Below are 19,255 nucleotides of genomic sequence, written 5' to 3' on the forward strand. Positions count from 1 at the left end.
ACGTTTTTCATGTATTAGGCCTTTATAATATAAGAGTAGCCTATACCCTCTTACTTTAAGCCGTTTGAGTTTACCAAGCTCATATTTAAATAACTGAAATACTTGTAGTTATTTAGGTAGGATTATTCAACCAAGAGGGTGGTTATTACCCCTGAAACTTACCTGTTAAGTCTTCCGGATTGTCTTCAGCCTATTATTCAGTTGTGCACCTGTTTGCAACTATGACGAGTCAGTCCAATTTTGCGGCTGCTACTGCCAGTAAAAGGGAGCTAATATAAAAACGTGACAAAATGGTGGTGACAGGTGAAATAAATGTTTCCAGAATAAAGTCAAGTTAATGGTGTGACAATCTCACACCGTACAATGGTCTTTGCTCCCATCTAGTGGCTGAGAAAAGGAACTGTAGGGATTCTACCCAGAACCTCTAATAATAGGTGGAAAATACTTTGGGTATTGAACTGCTCACATGTAATGTATGCAAAAAGCATTCCAGCAAGTTGCATGAAAGACTACATTGAAATTAGATTCCTCCCCTCTTTTTACAATATGAATTGAATGAATGAATTTGTTTAATTCATTCATTCATATTGTAAAAAGAGAGGAACACTTGACAAAACAATTTCAATATAGACAGGTTTTAATTACAGCTAGCTACTCTTACCTTAAAGTATTAATTTTAAGTATTATGCAAAAGGTGTAGTGACAGTAAGAGCCTTTTACCTTGCCTTAGGCTTTTGAATAACAGAAAGCTTGAACTCTGTTCCTAGTTAGTGTGAAATGTTCAGTCCGAGCCACCACACTGCTGTCATTAGCTACCAGGCTACCAGAGAAAATATTCATGCAAATCAGATTACTCCACATAACCTCAAATGAATAAGCTATTGGATTGATATTTTCAAGCACCTGAATTTGCATTTTAAGTTATGTTTACCTTGCTGTTGATTTGGTCTTAGCATTACAAATTTCCAACTAGCCTACCCCCCCCCCCCCCTCCACACACACACACACACACACACACACACACACACACACACACACACACACACACACACACACACACACACACACACACACACACACACACACACACACAAAGATAGTCATAAAGTCATTCAATGGCGTGAGAATATTTTATTAATACTGCCATGGTACCGCCGTATTACCCTCATGATAACTTGTTTGTTTAACCCTTTAATATTCTTCTCCTTCTTCCTCATCATCTCCTACACTGTCTGTGCCCACCTCTTCATAATCCTTCTCCAGGGCAGCCATGTCTTCTCTGGCCTCAGAGAACTCTCCCTCCTCCATGCCCTCTCCAACATACCAGTGGACGAAGGCCCTCTTGGCGTACATGAGGTCAAACTTGTGGTCAAGACGAGCCCAGGCCTCAGCGATGGCTGTGGTGTTGCTCAGCATGCACACAGCCCTCTGGACCTTGGCCAGGTCTCCTCCAGGAACCACTGTGGGAGGCTGGTAGTTGATGCCCACCTTGAAGCCTGTGGGGCACCAGTCTACAAACTGGATGGTGCGTTTGGTCTTAATCGCTGCGATGGCGGAGTTTACGTCTTTGGGCACCACATCACCACGATACAGCAGACAACAGGCCATGTATTTACCATGACGAGGATCACACTTTACCATCTGGTTGGCTGGTTCAAAGCAGGCATTGGTGATGTCTGCAACTGACAGCTGCTCGTGATAGGCCTTTTCGGCAGAGATTACTGGGGCGTAGGTGGCCAGGGGGAAGTGGATACGAGGGTATGGCACCAAGTTGGTCTGGAACTCTGTCAGGTCAACATTCAGGGCTCCGTCGAAGCGAAGGGAGGCAGTGATTGAGGAGACAATCTGGCCAATGAGCCTGTTGAGGTTGGTGTAGGATGGCCTATCAATGTCCAGGTTCCTTCGGCAGATGTCGTAGATTGCCTCATTGTCGACCATAAAGGCACAGTCGGAGTGCTCCAGGGTGGTGTGGGTGGTCAGGATGGAGTTGTAGGGCTCAACTACAGCCGTGGAAATCTGGGGAGCTGGGTAGACGGCAAACTCAAGTTTCGATTTCTTGCCATAATCGACAGAGAGCCTCTCCATCAGCAGGGAAGTGAACCCAGAGCCGGTGCCACCACCGAAGCTGTGGAAGATGAGAAACCCCTGGAGGCCAGTGCACTGATCAGCCTGAAAAGAGAGAAATTGATAAATACAATTGTTTTTAGTCAGTTAAAGCTGAAGGTAGCTACACAAGCTAAGCAGTTTGCTAAGGAAAACAAAGTCAAAGGCTCTCACCAGTTTACGAGTTCTGTCCAGGACCATGTCGATGATCTCCTTGCCGATGGTGTAGTGTCCGCGGGCGTAGTTGTTGGCTGCATCTTCTTTTCCTGTGATCAGCTGCTCAGGGTGGAACAGCTGGCGGTATGTTCCTGAACGCACTTCATCTGTGAATGTAAAGTTTTAAGAGAACAGTTTACAATCATTTGTAAGTTGCTTGCACAATTACTAGGCGTAATTATATATATACTGTGTGTGTATAAATATATATATATATATATATATATATATATATATATATATATATATATATATATATATATATATATATATATATATATATATATATATATATATTTGAAGTCAAGTGGCTACAAAGGCGTTGGAAAATGGTTCATTAAGGGTTACTGACCGATGACAGTGGGTTCCAGGTCGACAAAGACGGCTCTGGGGACGTGCTTTCCTGCTCCTGTCTCACTGAAGAAGGTGTTGTAGGAGTCATCTCCTCCACCAACAGTCTTATCACTGGGCATCTGACCGTCTGGCTGGATGCCATGCTCCAAACAGTACAGCTCCCAGCAGGCGTTGCCCATCTGGGTTCCGGCTTGGCCGACATGCATAGAAATACACTCACGCTGGGGAGGAAGGCAGGGGTAAATGAATCAAAAACATGTAGGCAACTGCAGTTAAAGAAAATTATACATCTGAATGTATGCCACTGTAATGAACTGTAATTGTAGTATCAGGGACATGCAGAGAGGTTGTCATGTCATAATAACTCTTGGGAATAAAATATATACACACACACATGAGAAAACTTCTGAGCATCATCATGAGTGTGTGCCTCATTAAGTTCCCCATCTAAAAGATCGACTAAGTGCAAAACAGATGGATTTACTTGAGGATATATATTGATTGGACATAATGTCCAACCACCACCATTGTTGTTATATGATGACTCTGCACTAAAGGAAACATCTTAGCCACTTAGCCAAGAGAAACGGACTCACTGCCAATATGTAAGGCAAAGCAAGAGCTTAAAATTACAGTGGCAAGCACATACACAGGCACTCAGGCCTCACAAAAGTCTGCAGGCCAAAGTGGAAAGCAGCTTATGATGCAGTCCACCACACAGCGCATGAGGGCGAGCCACATGGCTCGGAGGAAAAGCAGTTGTGGAAATCCATCCTGCCAATTTCTTCAGATGCACCAGCTTTTGGAAAGAGGTAGAACTAAACGGCAGCACACAGTAAAACCCTGTGTCTAAACCTCAGTGTTAATTTATCCATGTGCAACCCCTAGAGTGAAACAAAATGTAACCAAATGGACCCTTACACTCAGGATTTTACTCTGCATGTCGCAGGGAGTGGAGTGAGTGAGAAACAATGTTGCACATTAAGCTAATTCTCTGGGGACCCCACCATAATCATTTGGGGACCCCCCTTGGGATCCCGACCCCTAGTTTGGGAACCACTGCAGTACAGGATGCCCCCCCCCTGCATTCTCCACCCTAAAGTGCCCCTCCCTGTCTTCGCCCTTGTCTCCTCCCACCATCCTGTCCAGCTGCATTATAGGGCGGTGCATCGGTCAAAGATGCCCCCCCCCCCATCTCCATCTGCCTGTCTCTCTCCCCCTCCCCTCTCTGTCTGCCTGTCTCTCTCCCCCTCCCCTCTCTGTCAAACTAAACCCCTCAACAGCTGCAAAATGGCTGCTGAATAACTCAATACAGGCCAGCCCAAGACCACTCCTTGTCCCTTTCTTCTGTTCTTTCTATCCATCCCCCCACTGCCACTACCACAATCGTTCCATCTCAAGGTACATTTGATAACAACGCACAACTTTGATGATATTGTTCATCATTTCCCCTCTCAACAACCTGTTATATTATGAAACAAGTCTGAAGATGTGATTATGATGATCCAACAACATTCTGCTTCGGGCAAGTGTCTGTCTGTCTGCTGTCTGACCTACATTGTTTAAAGGGATATTTCACTTTCAAATAAAATAAACATTAAAAGAAATGGATACACAATAAATTATAAAGTAATGGAAAGATCACGGGGGCCGTGAAATATACCTTTAACAGAACTGTTCAGACTTATTTCAGCCTCCTATAACAACAGCATCCTATCTCCACATTTCCCAATAGATAAACAGACCCATGCAGCACAAATTACCAAAACTCCTCATATAATAGTCAAAAGTCACTTGGAATGTGTTGTTAAATATATATATATATATATATATATATATATATATATATATATATATATATATATATATATATATATATATATATATATATATATACATATATATACATATATATATATATTTAATATATATGTATATATATTAAATAAAATATGAAATACAAAATTAGATAAAAAAAAAACCAAGAGATAAAGAAAAAAGACTCACCATTTTGTTAATGTTGTTGTTCACCCTTCGGCTGAAGTTGAGGATTCAAAGAGAAGGTAGACAATGCGGCGAAGAGGGAGAGCTCAGACCTTTATACGACCAGGCGGGGCTGCCAGCAAATCATAACGGGCGCCAAGCCTCCAGAACCGCGGTAGAACAGTGAAGCTGCTGTCACCTGGTGGTCAAATTTGAGATTGCAGGGCTTTTGCATTTAAAACGCTACTGCGCATACTTCTATCGTCTGAAACGCCAGTGCGGCTGCTCTATTGGCTCCAAAATTGGAGCCAACCCAGGAAGTAGAGGTACTTCTGGGTGCTTCATGCGCTAGTGAGCAACTTTCTTTGAAATGAATAGTTGGCTGCGGGGTCGTCCGTTCTCTAGATATATTATAATTCTATGGGTGGCCCGAGGCGACAGTGTTTAGTTTTTTTAAAGGAGAAAAAAAAGGTCGATGCCGTCGTAAGACGAAGTACAACCCAATCTTTGGTACAACTCACACTTTGGCCTGTCTATCTATCTGCCTGCTCGTCTCCGGTTATTAATATAGAGCGAAAAAATTAACACGAGTGTGTGTTACATTGTTTCCGTTTTTTTCTTCTTCTCTATGTTTTTCTTATCTATTTCTGGGTTTTCCTCCCACGTATTTAGTCTCTGTAGTGTGTATTTACAGTAAGGCACTAATATAGACGCCCCCCGAACCGGCACAATGCAGGCATGGAGCACATTTGTCTCTCTCTCTCTCTCTCACTCACTCACACACACACACACACACACACACACACACGCGCGCACTCACACGCACACGCACACACACACACACACACACACCCCAGGGAGACAATTCCCATAAAGACTGCAGTGCGCGCATACGTCATAATAACTTAAGTATCTATTACCTCTACATGTATGTGTCTTTATTTATTCATAACAATCTTTAGAGGCACGAGCGCGCACGCACGCACGCACGCGCACACACACACACACACACACACACACACACACACACACACACACACACACACACACACACACACACACACACACACACCTGATTACAGAAGGGGTCTTTTCTGCCAAACATTCAAAAATCTAAAAAATTAAATGTGTTAATGTCTTTATTGAGAACATTTACAGTAGGTGTATTACATGTTAGTAATGAAAATTCATTGACAGGCTGGGCTATTACAGTCCCTACCCAAAGTAACAAAAGCAAATGGCAACAAAGGATATGCAACACCATGATGTAGCATAGTTCCATTATGATAGAAAGGGTATACATCACATAAAAACACATAAACCTCAATAACATGGCTGAACCAGTGTTCTTATGAAGCCTATTAGTGAAGCTTTTCTCCAACCCCCCTCAGATTCACAGAACTATGAGTCATAGATAACAATACTTAGTATTGTTGCTGCAGACCAGTGAGTCGGTCTGAGATGTTCACAAGATGTACCAGAGAGTGTAGTGAGTAAAGTCACTCAGTTATTCTCTCCATGTCCCGCTCTCATAGAGTGGTGGAATGGTATGTATAGAAATCCACACAACAGCTCTTTCATAAATAAGGCTTCATTCCTCCATGGAAGGGGGCCACGCCCCATGGGTACTAGGGTAGGAGGGTGGGCAACAGAGGGGCTCGGTGTTGGAAGATTTTATAACCACATTTAATTTAAAACTAATACAATGATTTTGAATGGCAATACAAAACACATTAATAACTGTCACTGTATCAGTCATTCTGACAATTCACTTTAGATTGAAAAGATGTCCCCACTTCTGTTTTGGTCTTCAGTGGATGAATCAAGCTGTTTGTATAATAGAATGGGCTTTTACAAAATGAGTCATTTGTTGTATTTGTTGTGTTGATGACAACACAATTAATTATACGATCTATGTAATTATATCTATATGACTTTATTTGGTTATTCCTCAGAATTTCAAAGTCATGCTACACAAGTCTAAATAAGTAGGCTACTATATTAAGTATTTTAAGACCAACTACAGAAATAAACATCTTCTAAATAAATGTTGGTTAAGCAGATTCAAGCCACAAATCATTCAGTATTCTTCTCCTTCATCATCCCCCTCTCTCAAGTTGTCGGTGCCCACCTCTTCATAATCCTTCTCCAGGGCAGCCATGTCTTCTCTGGCCTCAGAGAACTCTCCCTCCTCCATGCCCTCTCCAACATACCAGTGGACGAAGGCCCTCTTGGCGTACATGAGGTCAAACTTGTGGTCAAGACGAGCCCAGGCCTCAGCGATGGCTGTGGTGTTGCTCAGCATGCACACAGCCCTCTGGACCTTGGCCAGGTCTCCTCCAGGAACCACTGTGGGGGGCTGGTAGTTGATGCCCACCTTGAAGCCTGTGGGGCACCAGTCTACAAACTGGATGGTGCGTTTGGTCTTAATCGCTGCGATGGCGGAGTTTACGTCTTTGGGCACCACGTCACCACGATACAGCAGACAACAGGCCATGTATTTACCATGACGAGGATCACATTTCACCATCTGACTGGCGGGCTCGAAGCAGGTGTTAGTGATGTCGGCAACCGACAGTTGCTCATGATAGGCCTTTTCGGCAGAGATTACTGGGGCGTAGGTGGCCAGGGGGAAGTGGATACGAGGGTATGGCACCAAGTTGGTCTGGAACTCTGTCAGGTCAACATTCAGGGCTCCGTCAAAGCGAAGGGAGGCAGTGATTGAGGAGACAATCTGGGCAATGAGCCTGTTGAGGTTGGTGTAGGTTGGCCTGTCAATGTCCAAGTTCCTGCGGCAGATGTCGTAGATGGCCTCGTTGTCCACCATGAAGGCACAGTCGGAGTGCTCCAGGGTGGTGTGGGTGGTCAGGATGGAGTTGTATGGCTCAACTACAGCCGTGGAAATCTGGGGAGCTGGGTAGATGGCAAACTCAAGTTTGGACTTCTTGCCATAATCGACAGAGAGCCTCTCCATCAGCAGGGAAGTGAACCCAGAGCCGGTGCCTCCGCCAAATGAGTGAAAGATGAGAAATCCCTGAAGTCCAGTGCACTGGTCAGCCTGTACATTTAATGTTTTGAACATGAGAATATACAAAATGACAATTGCATTTACTCTATGTACGTTTGTGTATCTGAAACATTTCGCCTCTCTCAAATAGAGCTCACCAGTTTACGTGTTCTATCCAGCACCACATCAATGATCTCCTTGCCGATGGTGTAGTGTCCACGGGCATAGTTGTTGGCTGCATCTTCCTTTCCTGTGATCAACTGCTCAGGGTGGAACAGCTGGCGGTATATTCCTGAACGCACCTCATCTGTAGAAAGAAGCATCAATTACCCCTGATGATAATAAGCATGATGAATGTATCGTATATGTATCTGTAGAGACATCTCACAGTAATTGCACTCTTTGAATCCTAAAATATAACGGTTAAAATCTGCATAAATATGTACGATCTGTATCCCTTGCTAATATCTAGGTATTGTGATAATAACGGATGTTATTGTGTCATAACGTATGACAATTCATTTTTAAATCAGAGTTTAAAAAACAGACATGATAACTAATCAATCATTGGAATCATCTGATCAGTATTCTTAAAACATAAATCACAGATTTCCATAAATCAACGAGTCGAGTTTCCCTAAAACAACTTAATTCAGCTATTTAACTGTGCACTGACCAATAACAGTGGGTTCCAGATCAACAAAGATGGCTCTAGGAACATGTTTCCCAGCCCCTGTCTCATTGAAGAAGGTACTGAAGGAGTCATCTCCTCCGCAGTTGGCCTTATCACCAGACATCTGGCCGTCCGGCTGGATCCCATGCTCCAGACAGTACAGCTCCCAGCAGGCATTGCCAATCTGAACCCCAGCTTGACCAACGTGGATTGAGATACACTCACGCTGCAGCGAAAGAACAACTCAGATTTAGTTTCAGAGGGAATACTACTCAGATTTTAGCTGCAATGATTTCCTAACATTTGTTTTGATGATCTGAAATCTCAGTCCAGTTTAGAAATCCATCATGCAATTCTCCATCTATCCAAGAGATAACCCTGGCATCAGGAAAAACCTTAATATTTTTGGGAACATTAAAAAAAAAAGGTTTCAAGATAAAAAGAAAAGAGGCAGATTGTAGATCTGCTGTTTTTGAAAGATTTTCTTTTTAACTGTACAGTCCAGTAAAGTGTCCCTCTCTATATATTTATAATCTATTAAAAGAAAACATCTACCTCAGTCTATCCAAAGCTATCTCACCATATTGTCCTTGTATCTCTCCTCTCCGACGTCCAGGTATCGGTATGAAGATGTGATGTAGCAGGAGACAGTTGTGTATGACTGCTTTTATATGGCTCAGGTTCAAAAGTGATCTGATCTGAGTTGTAATCCGAGAATACACTGATGAAAGCATGATAGCATCACCATCCGCTCCACAAACCTGACGCACAATGGGAAAGGAGGTTAATGCCATACTTATTGTGTGTGCTGTGGATGCATGTGTGGTGGGTGTGTGCAAAGTGTGCAGCATTTAAAGAGCCTTGCCTGGCCCAGGACAAGTTTTGTTTGTTGGAAATGGTTTATGTAGTGCAAACTATACCTTAGTCAGTACCCCAAAACTCATTAATAAGCAGCTCAAACCAAGTGCACAATAGTCAATCCCTTTGGGGATTCTTTACCTATTTTATGCCACTGTTCCCGTTGTGGACTTTTATGTTCAATACAATGAAGCTATGCTGGTAGGCAAATCAGAGCTGCTATTGTATTGTATTTATTCAGCTGACACCTATTGAGGTGATGTTGTATTCAGTTACCATTCTCTTCAAGGGGTTGAAGCATCACAAGGGAAGCATGAAAAGTTTCAGTATACATTGTGCTGTTTTCTAAAGACTGTTAGCTCACTTCAACTTAACGTAGGAGTGTGGGAGAGACGGTAGCTTCAATGGTGAGCAAAGACTATGTTTGCTTCCTTTTAACCAACCATATGAACCCTATTCTGGGCATGTCATGATAGGTACACATTCCTCAAAAATAGCAGATCTACATGCTCGACGTGTTGTGAGCTTGTAGATCAGTTATTTTCAATGGAGATTTGGTGTAGAGGGAAAACATGAAGGGTAGTATAGGTATAAGTATAGACCCCTGGGGGACCTCAGTTAATGAAGTATATAGGGTTTGAGTGGTCAAAGACTTCCCCACAAACTTCATTACTCCATTCAGATTGCTTAGCTTGAATGAAAATGGTCAATCATAAAAAAGTACATATTTATGCATAAGCATTAAGCGTTATATTTCCATCCCTATGTATCCAAATATTCAGCTGAGTAGAGAGAAACGATACTTGCCTATTTATTTCGGCAGGAATCAATATAGCTCTTTTAAAACAAGTTTGTCAACTTTCCAAGCCAGCTGTCTTACTCCCTTAAGGGTTCTGATACAGTATATGCATCTACTGTAACAGTAGCTGAGTTCAAAGTTTGGGAAACATAATCCATGTGACATTTTATTTTGTATAGTTTACAGACATTTGTATCGGGATGTTGTGGATTATTATCATGTATAATTATAAGTGTTTGTTTGTGCAACGTCAATAAAATGACTCATCTGAAAACCATTAAGTATAATGTGAATGTCAATTAAAACAACAGAAGCCGCACAACAGATGAGCGCAGAGTGCACGCACTCAAAATATTTGCAGACTGTTAGTTATGTGTGGGCAAGGCGTGTGTGTTGCTCTGAGTCGATGTTACAACACACACACACACACACACACACACACACACACACACACACACACACACACACACACACACACACACACACACACGCACGCACGGTCACGTATACACGCACACACACTTTGACTTGACACTTTGACACTTTGACTTGCCTAACATGGACCTAAACTTGATACAATCATCATAAGCACAAAATGACTACTGTAACAAACTTTGCCTATTGAATTTAAGTTGCAGCTGAAGGAATCAGCCCTCTGCAAAAGAGTTATTGCCATCCATGGACTGTTTTCCCTATCATCATAGCATCATAAAAACGTCCAAGTGTGTCCCTGGTCCTGTTCCTCCTTGGCAACATACTTGTGACAGCCAAGCCGCTTGGAACGGATACCGCAGCTTTGATTGCACCGCTGCTCATTTTAAAGACAGTTTCTGTCCCAAGGCTGTGAGAGTTCTCAATATCAAATACAAGACATGCGCATGTGTTCAATGCTGAGGTTATCAAAGACTGAGATGGTTTCTAGAATTAGATCATGGGAACATTTGAATGACTCTGATGCTCTTACAGCAGGTGGTACTGTATGTCATGTTGCGTTGCCCAAACATACCAGGACCAATTCAGTTTAACGTGGGCTGAATCCAGCACGGTATTATGTAATACTTTAAGCCTTAAAGTTAAAAAAAAAATCAAATGTTGTTTTGACCTGAGCTTTTACTGTTAGGGTTATTTTTTTCTATTCTAAAACCGAAAAAAAAGCATTGAGTGTCATTATTTTGATTCATTGACATTTTCTGAATTTTCGTTATTGTTCAATAAAAACGACTGAACTGAGTTCATTGTCTGAGTTGCATTGCTGATAGTAGGCCTCAAAAAAAATAATGTTGTGTACTGTAGCTATTTACTGAAAATATTTATCATTTTTTTATAATCCATCCATCGATTCTTCAAACGCTTATCCGGAGCCGGGTCGCGGGGGCAACAGATCCCGAGGCGTTCCCAGGCCAGTGTGGAGATGTAATCCCCCCATCTGGTCCTTGGTCTGCCCCGGGGTCTCCTTCCAGTGGGACGTGCAATTAATTAATTTATAATTAATTTATATATAATCTTCATAACATTTTTTAAAGTGATATGCTGTAGTTATAGCAGTGACTGAGACAACAGACTGAAAAACAATGATGTATAACTGAATGTGCATGAGCGTGCATGCGTGTCTCCGTGTCTGCGTGCCCAGTCTGCCCACCTCAAGTCACCATTTGACCAATCTTGCCCGGACACCAAAATGAGTTTGACACCTCTGCTTTAAGGGTATGTTTTCTGAGGTTGGAATCCAAGGCATTTGTGATTCTGAATATTATTGTGGACAGATTCATGAAGTTAGAGTTAGCGGTTAGATCATAGAAATGTTGAACAAAGAAGTGCCCCTTCATTGCAACTTGACTGGGTATATACCACTCATACCTGAGCCAATGCCTTCAGGTCGGGCTGCCACTGGGGAAGTATTATGCAGTGGTGTAATCGAGGATAAAGTAGCGGGTGTTACCAATTTACTTTTTCTCATATCATATTCTGTGACATGGTCTTTACTTTTAGCCTGAATTAGTCAAAGTTTACTGAAAGCAAATAACTGAAAACTGACATGCACCAATGGATTATTTTGCATCAACGCTGTCAAAAATAATCTGGTTTAATTGAAAGTCTTGGATTAAATTGTTTATGAGGTAGGCCTAGTTTAGCAGTTTTACTTCTGCTTGTTGTAAAATATTTGGCAGAGTTTGGGCATCTCCATTTATGGGCATAAAAAGACACTTTTGTCTTGCAATGCATCGTTTGACACTTAAGTCAGGGCTTTATTCAGGAAGGGCTTTCCCTCTCGGGATTGAAAGAAAATTTCACTCCTCCGCCTGTGTGGAGTTTTTTGCGGGTGTGTATGACGTGTTTGCATGTTTGTGTCTACAACTGGTGTCGGAAAGTGTCCCCTTTCTCCCCCTCTCCCTCACATGCTGTAAAAGAGACGTGTCATCTTTCTTTCCTTATTTCTTTATTCATTCCTTTTCTTTTTTCCTCCCAGTATCCGAACCAGACACCTTAATCATAATCATTCAGATCAAAGAACTCACCATCCTCTCCTTGGTACTCTACACCTGGGAAATCCACCCAGTACCGTAAAATATCCCCGATGCCTCCAAAGCCCTTGACAAACTGAGACCCCTCCTGGCTCTTGTCTGTGACTATCTCCAACATGGTTCCAAACTTCTTGTAGTTGTCAGCGAACCATTCAAGCAGGGGCATGCTCTCAATCAGCTCATGTTCCTGCCCCGTCTCCTTGTCTGTGAAATAGGACTTGTCCTTCTCCTGCTCTGGTGTTAAATACAAGGTCTTCTCATCAGTCTCAGCTCCATTGCACTCTGCGCCGTGCACATGGAGAATATAGCGCATAGTATCTAAGTTCTCGTAGACGAGGAGGGTCTCCACTGCTCCCATTTCCAGGGCTTTCAGTGTGTCCTCCACCCCAAAGCAGTACTTCCCTTTTTCAGAATCAGAATCAGAATCATTTTCTTTGGAGATCTCGAAAAAGTACAGCTTTAAAAGCTTTGTTTCCTTGATGAACTTGACATTGGAGAGGACCTCTGCAGAGAGCTCGATGGCCTGGTTGAAACCATTTTCTCCCCCATAGGATATATCCACCCTTTGCCCGTAACCTCGGGTCAAACATATCAGATAGGTTGAGTTCAGTCTTGAGGTCAGCAGAGCCAGCCAGGACCATCCCGGCTACATTTACCTTGTCGTTGGACACAAAGAGCTGGACGGCCGTCTCAGCCACCTTCCTCACATAGTTGTGTCTCTTCTCCATCCTCAAACGGGCAAAACGCAGAGCTGACTGTCCTCCTCTGCCGTGCTTCTTGGGCAAGTCAACGGTGAATCTGTGCAGCACCTCTCTGCTGTTTCCCTGCAGTGTACCAAACAGGGCCCCACTGCCGTCGATCACAATAAAGCCAAACTTGCTGTCATCAGAGAGCATGGCTGTCAATGCCTCGGTGTGGAACTTGTTGTCACAGAGGTACAGGGAGGTGTTGATTGGTTTGAATGGTTCAAAGTCAATTTTGACTTTCTTCTCTTTGCCTTCCTCTGTCACAATTGTGCCACAATACACCACCAAACCATTAGGTGGGACTTTGTTGTAGGGCTTTAGCCTCTCCCGTGCAGAGGTGATGGCTCCAAGCACAGAGAGTCTGTTGACTCTACTCTTGATGTTGGAGGCGGTGCCGAACTCATCAGCCAACATCTTGACCTGTCTACATATCTGATCCTTAGGATGAATGATCAATGAGATCATACTGGTGCCATTACCACGGGCAGCCTCCAAACTTTTGATCAGCTTCTTCATTGTCTCCGCCGTAGGTGGAGAGTATGTTTTCGCTTCGTCCCGCCGTGTGTGAGCAAACATTGTTAGCCAAGCTAACATTGGTCAAGCTCCACGTGACACGTGTCAATATGTTGACACCAATGCCTTTGATTGGCAGCTAGAGGGACGCATGACGAAATAAAATCCTATAAATAGGTGTGTCACTTCAAAAAGCTTATACTTTTTGAAGTGAGGTAAGACAGGATCAATCAGTCTTGATTGGAACAGTACCTTCCAGTCCAAATCACCCGTCCGTGCGTGTGTGTGTCCCTCTGAGAACACCTAACATTGGTCAAGCAAAGGCGCAGAAGGCCAAAGCTAAGAAAGCATACTCATCTACAACAGTAACACAGAAGAGGACTATAGAGTTGAATTGATCCCACAACAACAAGGCCGAAGTCTTAATACTGTAACAATCGGCCACCTTGATCAAATACATTATGTAGCACTAGAGAAAACTGACATAGATCAAACACACCAATCAACTGCTGAAACTGTTCAAGACAACAATGAAGATGAAGAAGACAGACAAGTATTTGAACAAACCAGTCAATTACGACCACTCCCATATGACACATTGCTTCAAGAAGAACATTCTTTAGATGCAAACACTACATATTCAGTCGCCCCTGCAGAACACCAAAAACCACGCACATTCTACCAACAGTACCTTGCAGTACAAATCACCCGTCCGTCCGTGCGTGTGTGTGTTCCTCTGAGAACACCTAACATTGGTCAGTTTTACGTGACATCACAATATGTAATATAAATATATAAATAGGAGGCTGAGATCACACAATGTAACTAACTCCCATTATGCAAACTAAAGAAGCAGCAAATGAGCATCTGAAACCTGATGAAGCACGGGTCTGCTGGCGGAGACTTGTGCTCCGAGGAGCACATTTTCTAGTTTTCCATATCTTCACATTGTCGTCTGCCGCGCAAGGGTTGTGCTCCATCTTTCTGCTGCAATCACTTTCAAGCAACCTTCAAGAAACACCACTCCGTCGCCCTCAGTCTTTCTCTGCCAAGCTCGACGAATCTGTGGTTAGAGAAATGACGTTGCCTTTTATACTGTCAGCTCTCTTCCATGGGGCCCTCCCTGACATCATCCTATCTCTGATGTCACGCTTATGTCACTATGACTCAACCATAACCATATAAGGAGTTCCCAATGCAGCTATGCCCAAATATGGAGTGAGTTGTCGAACCTCAATGTGTTGTCATGGCATCATGGCGTAAACAAATCAGTCAGTTCCATATATGGGCAAAAAAGGGGGCATATATGGGCATAATCTGATGACATCAGCGATCTCCATATATGGGCATAATCTGATGACATCAGCGATCTCCATATATGGGCATAAGGGACAAGGACTGACATATACAGAGATCTTGTTGTCCAGAGCCACAGATCCGACCACTATGCCCATATATGGTCATGTGCATAACTGCATGTGTGGGGCGCACACAGCGGCAAGGACTCGAGGGAGTGTGGTGCACGCCGCCGAGTAGTTCAGTATCCAGTTGTCCAGAACCGCCGATCCAACCAATGTGCCCACATATGGACATTCAATAAATGGGCATATACTGATGACATCAGGGATCTCCATATATGGGCATAAAAGGGACACATGTAGACAGACAGATAGAGATCTCCATATATGGGCACAAAAAGGACACAGACAGACAGGAACAACGGGTACTCTGACAAAGCCCCCGACAAGACTCAGACATATTGGTCGGATCCTCTAGTCTAGTGGACTCCATATTTGCACATGATTGACCTGGAACTCAACATATTTGAGCACATGACGACAGGGTAAACACAGCCGAATGGTATAAAAGCAGTACATCCTCAGTGCTGCTGAGAGTGTAGATGGTATATTACAGAGCTCTAGCTTTCAAGAGTTTCCAAGCGTTTGCCTTTGCAACTATACTTGCAACTGTACAATTGCTGTCCGAAGACGTCCTCGAACCACACGGGCAGACAGTCTCTGATTACGTTCTTATTCACCACTGCAGCAGATTCTGATCCCAACCAATAATCAATTGTCTTTCACCCAACAATATTTTACATCAAGGAGAGAAAAAGAAACCAGCATACAATGGACCCCATTGGAGATACAATTTTACAATTCATCAAGCCGCTCTCTGCATTTGTGCCAGAGATTCAGAAACCACAAAAAAACATTCAGTTCAAAGAAAAACTACTGTTCACGGCCATCACATTGTGCATCTATCTAGTATGCTGCCAGATGCCACTGTTTGGCATTATGCCACCAGACTCTGCAGATCCCTTGTACTGGATGAGAGTAATTCTGGCTTCCAACAGAGGTACTCTGATGGAGCTGGGTATCTCCCCAATTGTGACATCAGGCCTATTCATGCAGTTCTTTGAGGTTGGAGGCACCACCAAAGACAAACCCCTTTTTGACAAAGCACAGAAATTGTTTGGAATGATCATCACCATTGTACAGGCCACTGTATATGTTATGACTGGCATGTATGGGGATCCCTGGGAGATGGGTCTTGGAATTAGCATGCTCATCATCCTCCAGCTGTTTGTGGCCGGTCTCATTGTGTTGCTGTTGGATGAGCTGCTCCAGAAAGGCTATGGTCTGGGTTCTGGTATCTCCCTATTCATTGCAACGAACACCTGTGAGAACATCGCCTGGAAGGCCTTCAGCCCTATCACTGTGAACAGCGGCAAAGGTACTGAGGTTGAGGGAGCCATCTTGGCTCTCTTCCATCTGCTCGTCACCCGCACGGACAAGTTGCAGGCTTTGACAGAGGCTTTTGTGAGACAGAACCTGCCCAATGTCTGGAACCTCATCGCCACGGCCATTGTTTTTACCGTGGTCATATACTTCCAGGGCTGGAGGGTGGACCTGCCCATCAAGTCAAACCGCCACCGTGGTCAGGTCAGCACTTACCCAATTAAGCTGTTCTACACCTCTAACATGCCCATCATCCTGCAGTCTACCCTGGTCTCCTACCTCTACTTCATCTCACAGAAGCTCTCTACGAATTACAGCGGCAACTTCCTGATAAGCCTACTGGGAACCTGGTCTGACACCACTAGTGATGGCCCAGCTCATGCCTACCCAGTGGGTGGTCTCTGCTACTACCTTTCTCCAGTACACTCCTTTGCTTCTGTTCTGCATGACCCAATTCATGCTGTCACCTATATTGCTTTCATGCTCGGCTCCTGTGCCTTCATCTCCAAGAAATGGATTGAGATCTCAGGATCCTCTGCCAAAGATGTAGCTAGACAGCTGAGGGATCAACAAATGGTTATAAGTGGATACAGAGACACAAATATGGTGACCGTGCTCAACAGGTACATCCCCACAGCTGCCGCCTTTGGTGGACTTTGCATAGGAGCACTGTCTGTCATGGCCGACTTGCTGGGTGCCATCGGTTCTGGTACAGGAATCCTCTTGGCTGTGACCACCATCTACCAGTACTTTGAGATCTTTGTAAAAGAGCAGAGCGAAGTTGGCAGCCTAAGAGCACTGCTGTTCTAGAAAATACACACAGTATATCCATTCTCTACTATTACATTTTCCCATTATTATGTATCTGCCACATTTGTTCTGTCAATAGTATGAGAAGAGATGAAAGGTTTACAGGAGTGACAATGGGTTCAGCATCGCCAGGTGGAGTCCCCTGGGACCCCAGTGCCTCCTTCCCCAAATTGCTTCGATGCCCCTAAAGTACATACAATTTGAAAAGTGCACACTCCTCTGAGCGCAGATATCCACCAGGCCAGCTCGCCTATCCAGGGCAGTGTCAGTCTGTCAGGACATGAGGAAGCTGCGAGTGGAAATAGAGTTTGTCCAACAGATGGTGCAATTGTTCGCATTGTGGCACCCTGTATGGGCAGAAATGAAAGTGGTTTGGAGGTGTGCTCTATAGAGGCCTCTCAACATGCAATTCCTATTAGGGTATCATTTATCATTGGATGCTGCATTCATGATACAGTACATGATGTTTTGTTTTTTAAGACATAGGGCTCAACCATACGTTTCTGAAGGCAATTACAGGCAAACATAATGGAGTATCAAAACCCTGTTTGGCGGACATCAATCTGGGATCCCGGGTAAAAGAAAAGGAAAAACAGCGCCCCCAGCGTTTTTCACTTTTGCATTTCAGTAGCGCAGCTCTGAATTAGGCGGTCATTGTCACATGACTCATGAGACCCTTTCCCTCAAAAGGCCTTGCCTTTTGCCAGGCTACAATTGTAAATATGAATCTGTTCTTAATTGTCTTGCCTACTAAAATAAATGTACAAAATAAATACAATAATAATAAATAAAACCATTTGTACCTAATTTGGTGGGGGGGGTAACATTTCGGCAACAGACATTTGTGGTGCCCATATGGGTTAAAGTGAAATTTCTGCATTAGAGGCCCCTCAATGTGTGATTTCAATTTCGGCAAATTGGATGCATGCGTTCAGGATTTGTGGCTTTTTTTTTTTAAAGATGGGCCCCCCATGCGGACTTTTGTAGGCAATTCTTGGAAAGGAATATGAAAAAATCTGACTGTTAACCTCTTGATAACATGACTCCATGATAAATAATGTGTACCCATTTGCGTGAGTTTTGGACAAAATCAATAGTAGAAGGAGAAAATGGTGGGATTTCTTGTCAATGAGTTCTAGACCAAAACGTGAAGTGTTTGAGGTGGAGAATGTGGGCGTGGAGGTTCTTCCATGGCCTACCATGGGGAGTGTGCGTGCAAAGTTTCACACTGAGTCCAGCAGTACTGGAGATTAGCTGTTCATCATAGACATACAGAGGCAAAAACATAATCACCACCTCCTTGCCAATTTTTTGTCTTTGGTATGGCTTGGCCAGGGACTGAACCCCGACGTCTCACTATCAGAGCAGACACTCTAACCAGCTGGTGATAATGTGCAAGATAACGTGATAAAGTGCCCTCTATTGTGCCCTTCCAGTGCAGAAGAAATGGTCTTCTACATGTTCCTATGTGTGAGACATTGGACCCTCCTGGTTCCCCCTACTCCCTCATGTGCTTTTCTTTTTACTCCTTTTTTTCTCTGTACCCTTTTATGAACAGTTTTCTGGCTGCATGATTCTATTCGATTAGATGCTTTAGAATAGCTAGAATGTACAGCAGATGTTAAATGTATCTTTAGAAGGAAACTCTATTCTGGATGTATAGTTTCCAAAAGAGAGGTAAAAGGAAGAGCATAATCTTTATCCCCCTGATTTTTTTTCTTTTACAATGTAGAAATGCTCTGTTACAAGTTAATTGTAAATGTTATCATCATGTGTAGCCCATACTGTAAATTTTACTTGAGTAACAGCACAGAAGTATTGGCATCGAAATATAGCCTACTTAAAGTACCAAAAGTAAAAGTAGCCTACTCATTGTGCAGAATGCATTTTTAAAGGTTTTCAAAACGTGTCAAAAATCTTTCACAAACAG

At 43.4% G+C, this 19,255-nt stretch overlaps 2 protein-coding genes and 1 pseudogene across 4 annotated transcripts; 1 reads left to right on the forward strand and 2 right to left on the reverse strand.

Annotated features, from left to right (window-relative positions):
- Positions 1-1,127: 1,127 nt before the first annotated feature.
- On the reverse strand, positions 1,128-9,020 carry LOC308073514 (tubulin alpha chain). Of its 2 annotated transcripts, XM_080412447.1 has the most exons (5): positions 8,917-9,020; positions 8,454-8,562; positions 2,672-2,800; positions 2,278-2,426; positions 1,128-2,169 (listed from the first exon to the last, which is right to left on the reverse strand). In XM_080412447.1, the coding sequence occupies exons 1-5, from the start codon at positions 8,917-8,919 to the stop codon at positions 1,192-1,194; spliced, it is 1,368 nt and encodes a 455-aa protein (XP_080268573.1). In that variant the 5' UTR covers positions 8,920-9,020; the 3' UTR covers positions 1,128-1,191. The 2 variants fall into 2 exon arrangements, with proteins under 2 accessions (XP_080268573.1, XP_080268572.1); XM_080412446.1 differs by lacking the exons at positions 8,454-8,562; positions 8,917-9,020 and adding an exon at positions 4,681-4,756 and having other exon boundaries at positions 2,672-2,894.
- A 3,457-nt stretch (positions 9,021-12,477) lies between these two features.
- Positions 12,478-13,768, reverse strand: LOC308073345 (eukaryotic peptide chain release factor subunit 1-like; annotated as a pseudogene). Its single transcript has one exon. The product of its transcript is annotated as a eukaryotic peptide chain release factor subunit 1-like (transcript).
- A 2,303-nt stretch (positions 13,769-16,071) lies between these two features.
- LOC308106181 (protein transport protein Sec61 subunit alpha-like 1) lies at positions 16,072-17,325 on the forward strand (the record flags this gene model as incomplete). The annotated part of the gene is made up of 1 exon (XM_080457241.1): positions 16,072-17,325. One exon carries the CDS (start codon positions 16,072-16,074, stop codon positions 17,323-17,325), a length of 1,254 nt encoding a protein of 417 aa, XP_080313367.1.
- Between the last annotated feature and the right edge of the window lie 1,930 nt (positions 17,326-19,255).

The sequence above is a fragment of the Gymnoscopelus braueri genome, assembly GCF_963280865.1.
Source record: "Gymnoscopelus braueri genome assembly, chromosome: 18".
In the NCBI taxonomy this organism is placed as follows: domain Eukaryota; kingdom Metazoa; phylum Chordata; class Actinopteri; order Myctophiformes; family Myctophidae; genus Gymnoscopelus; species Gymnoscopelus braueri.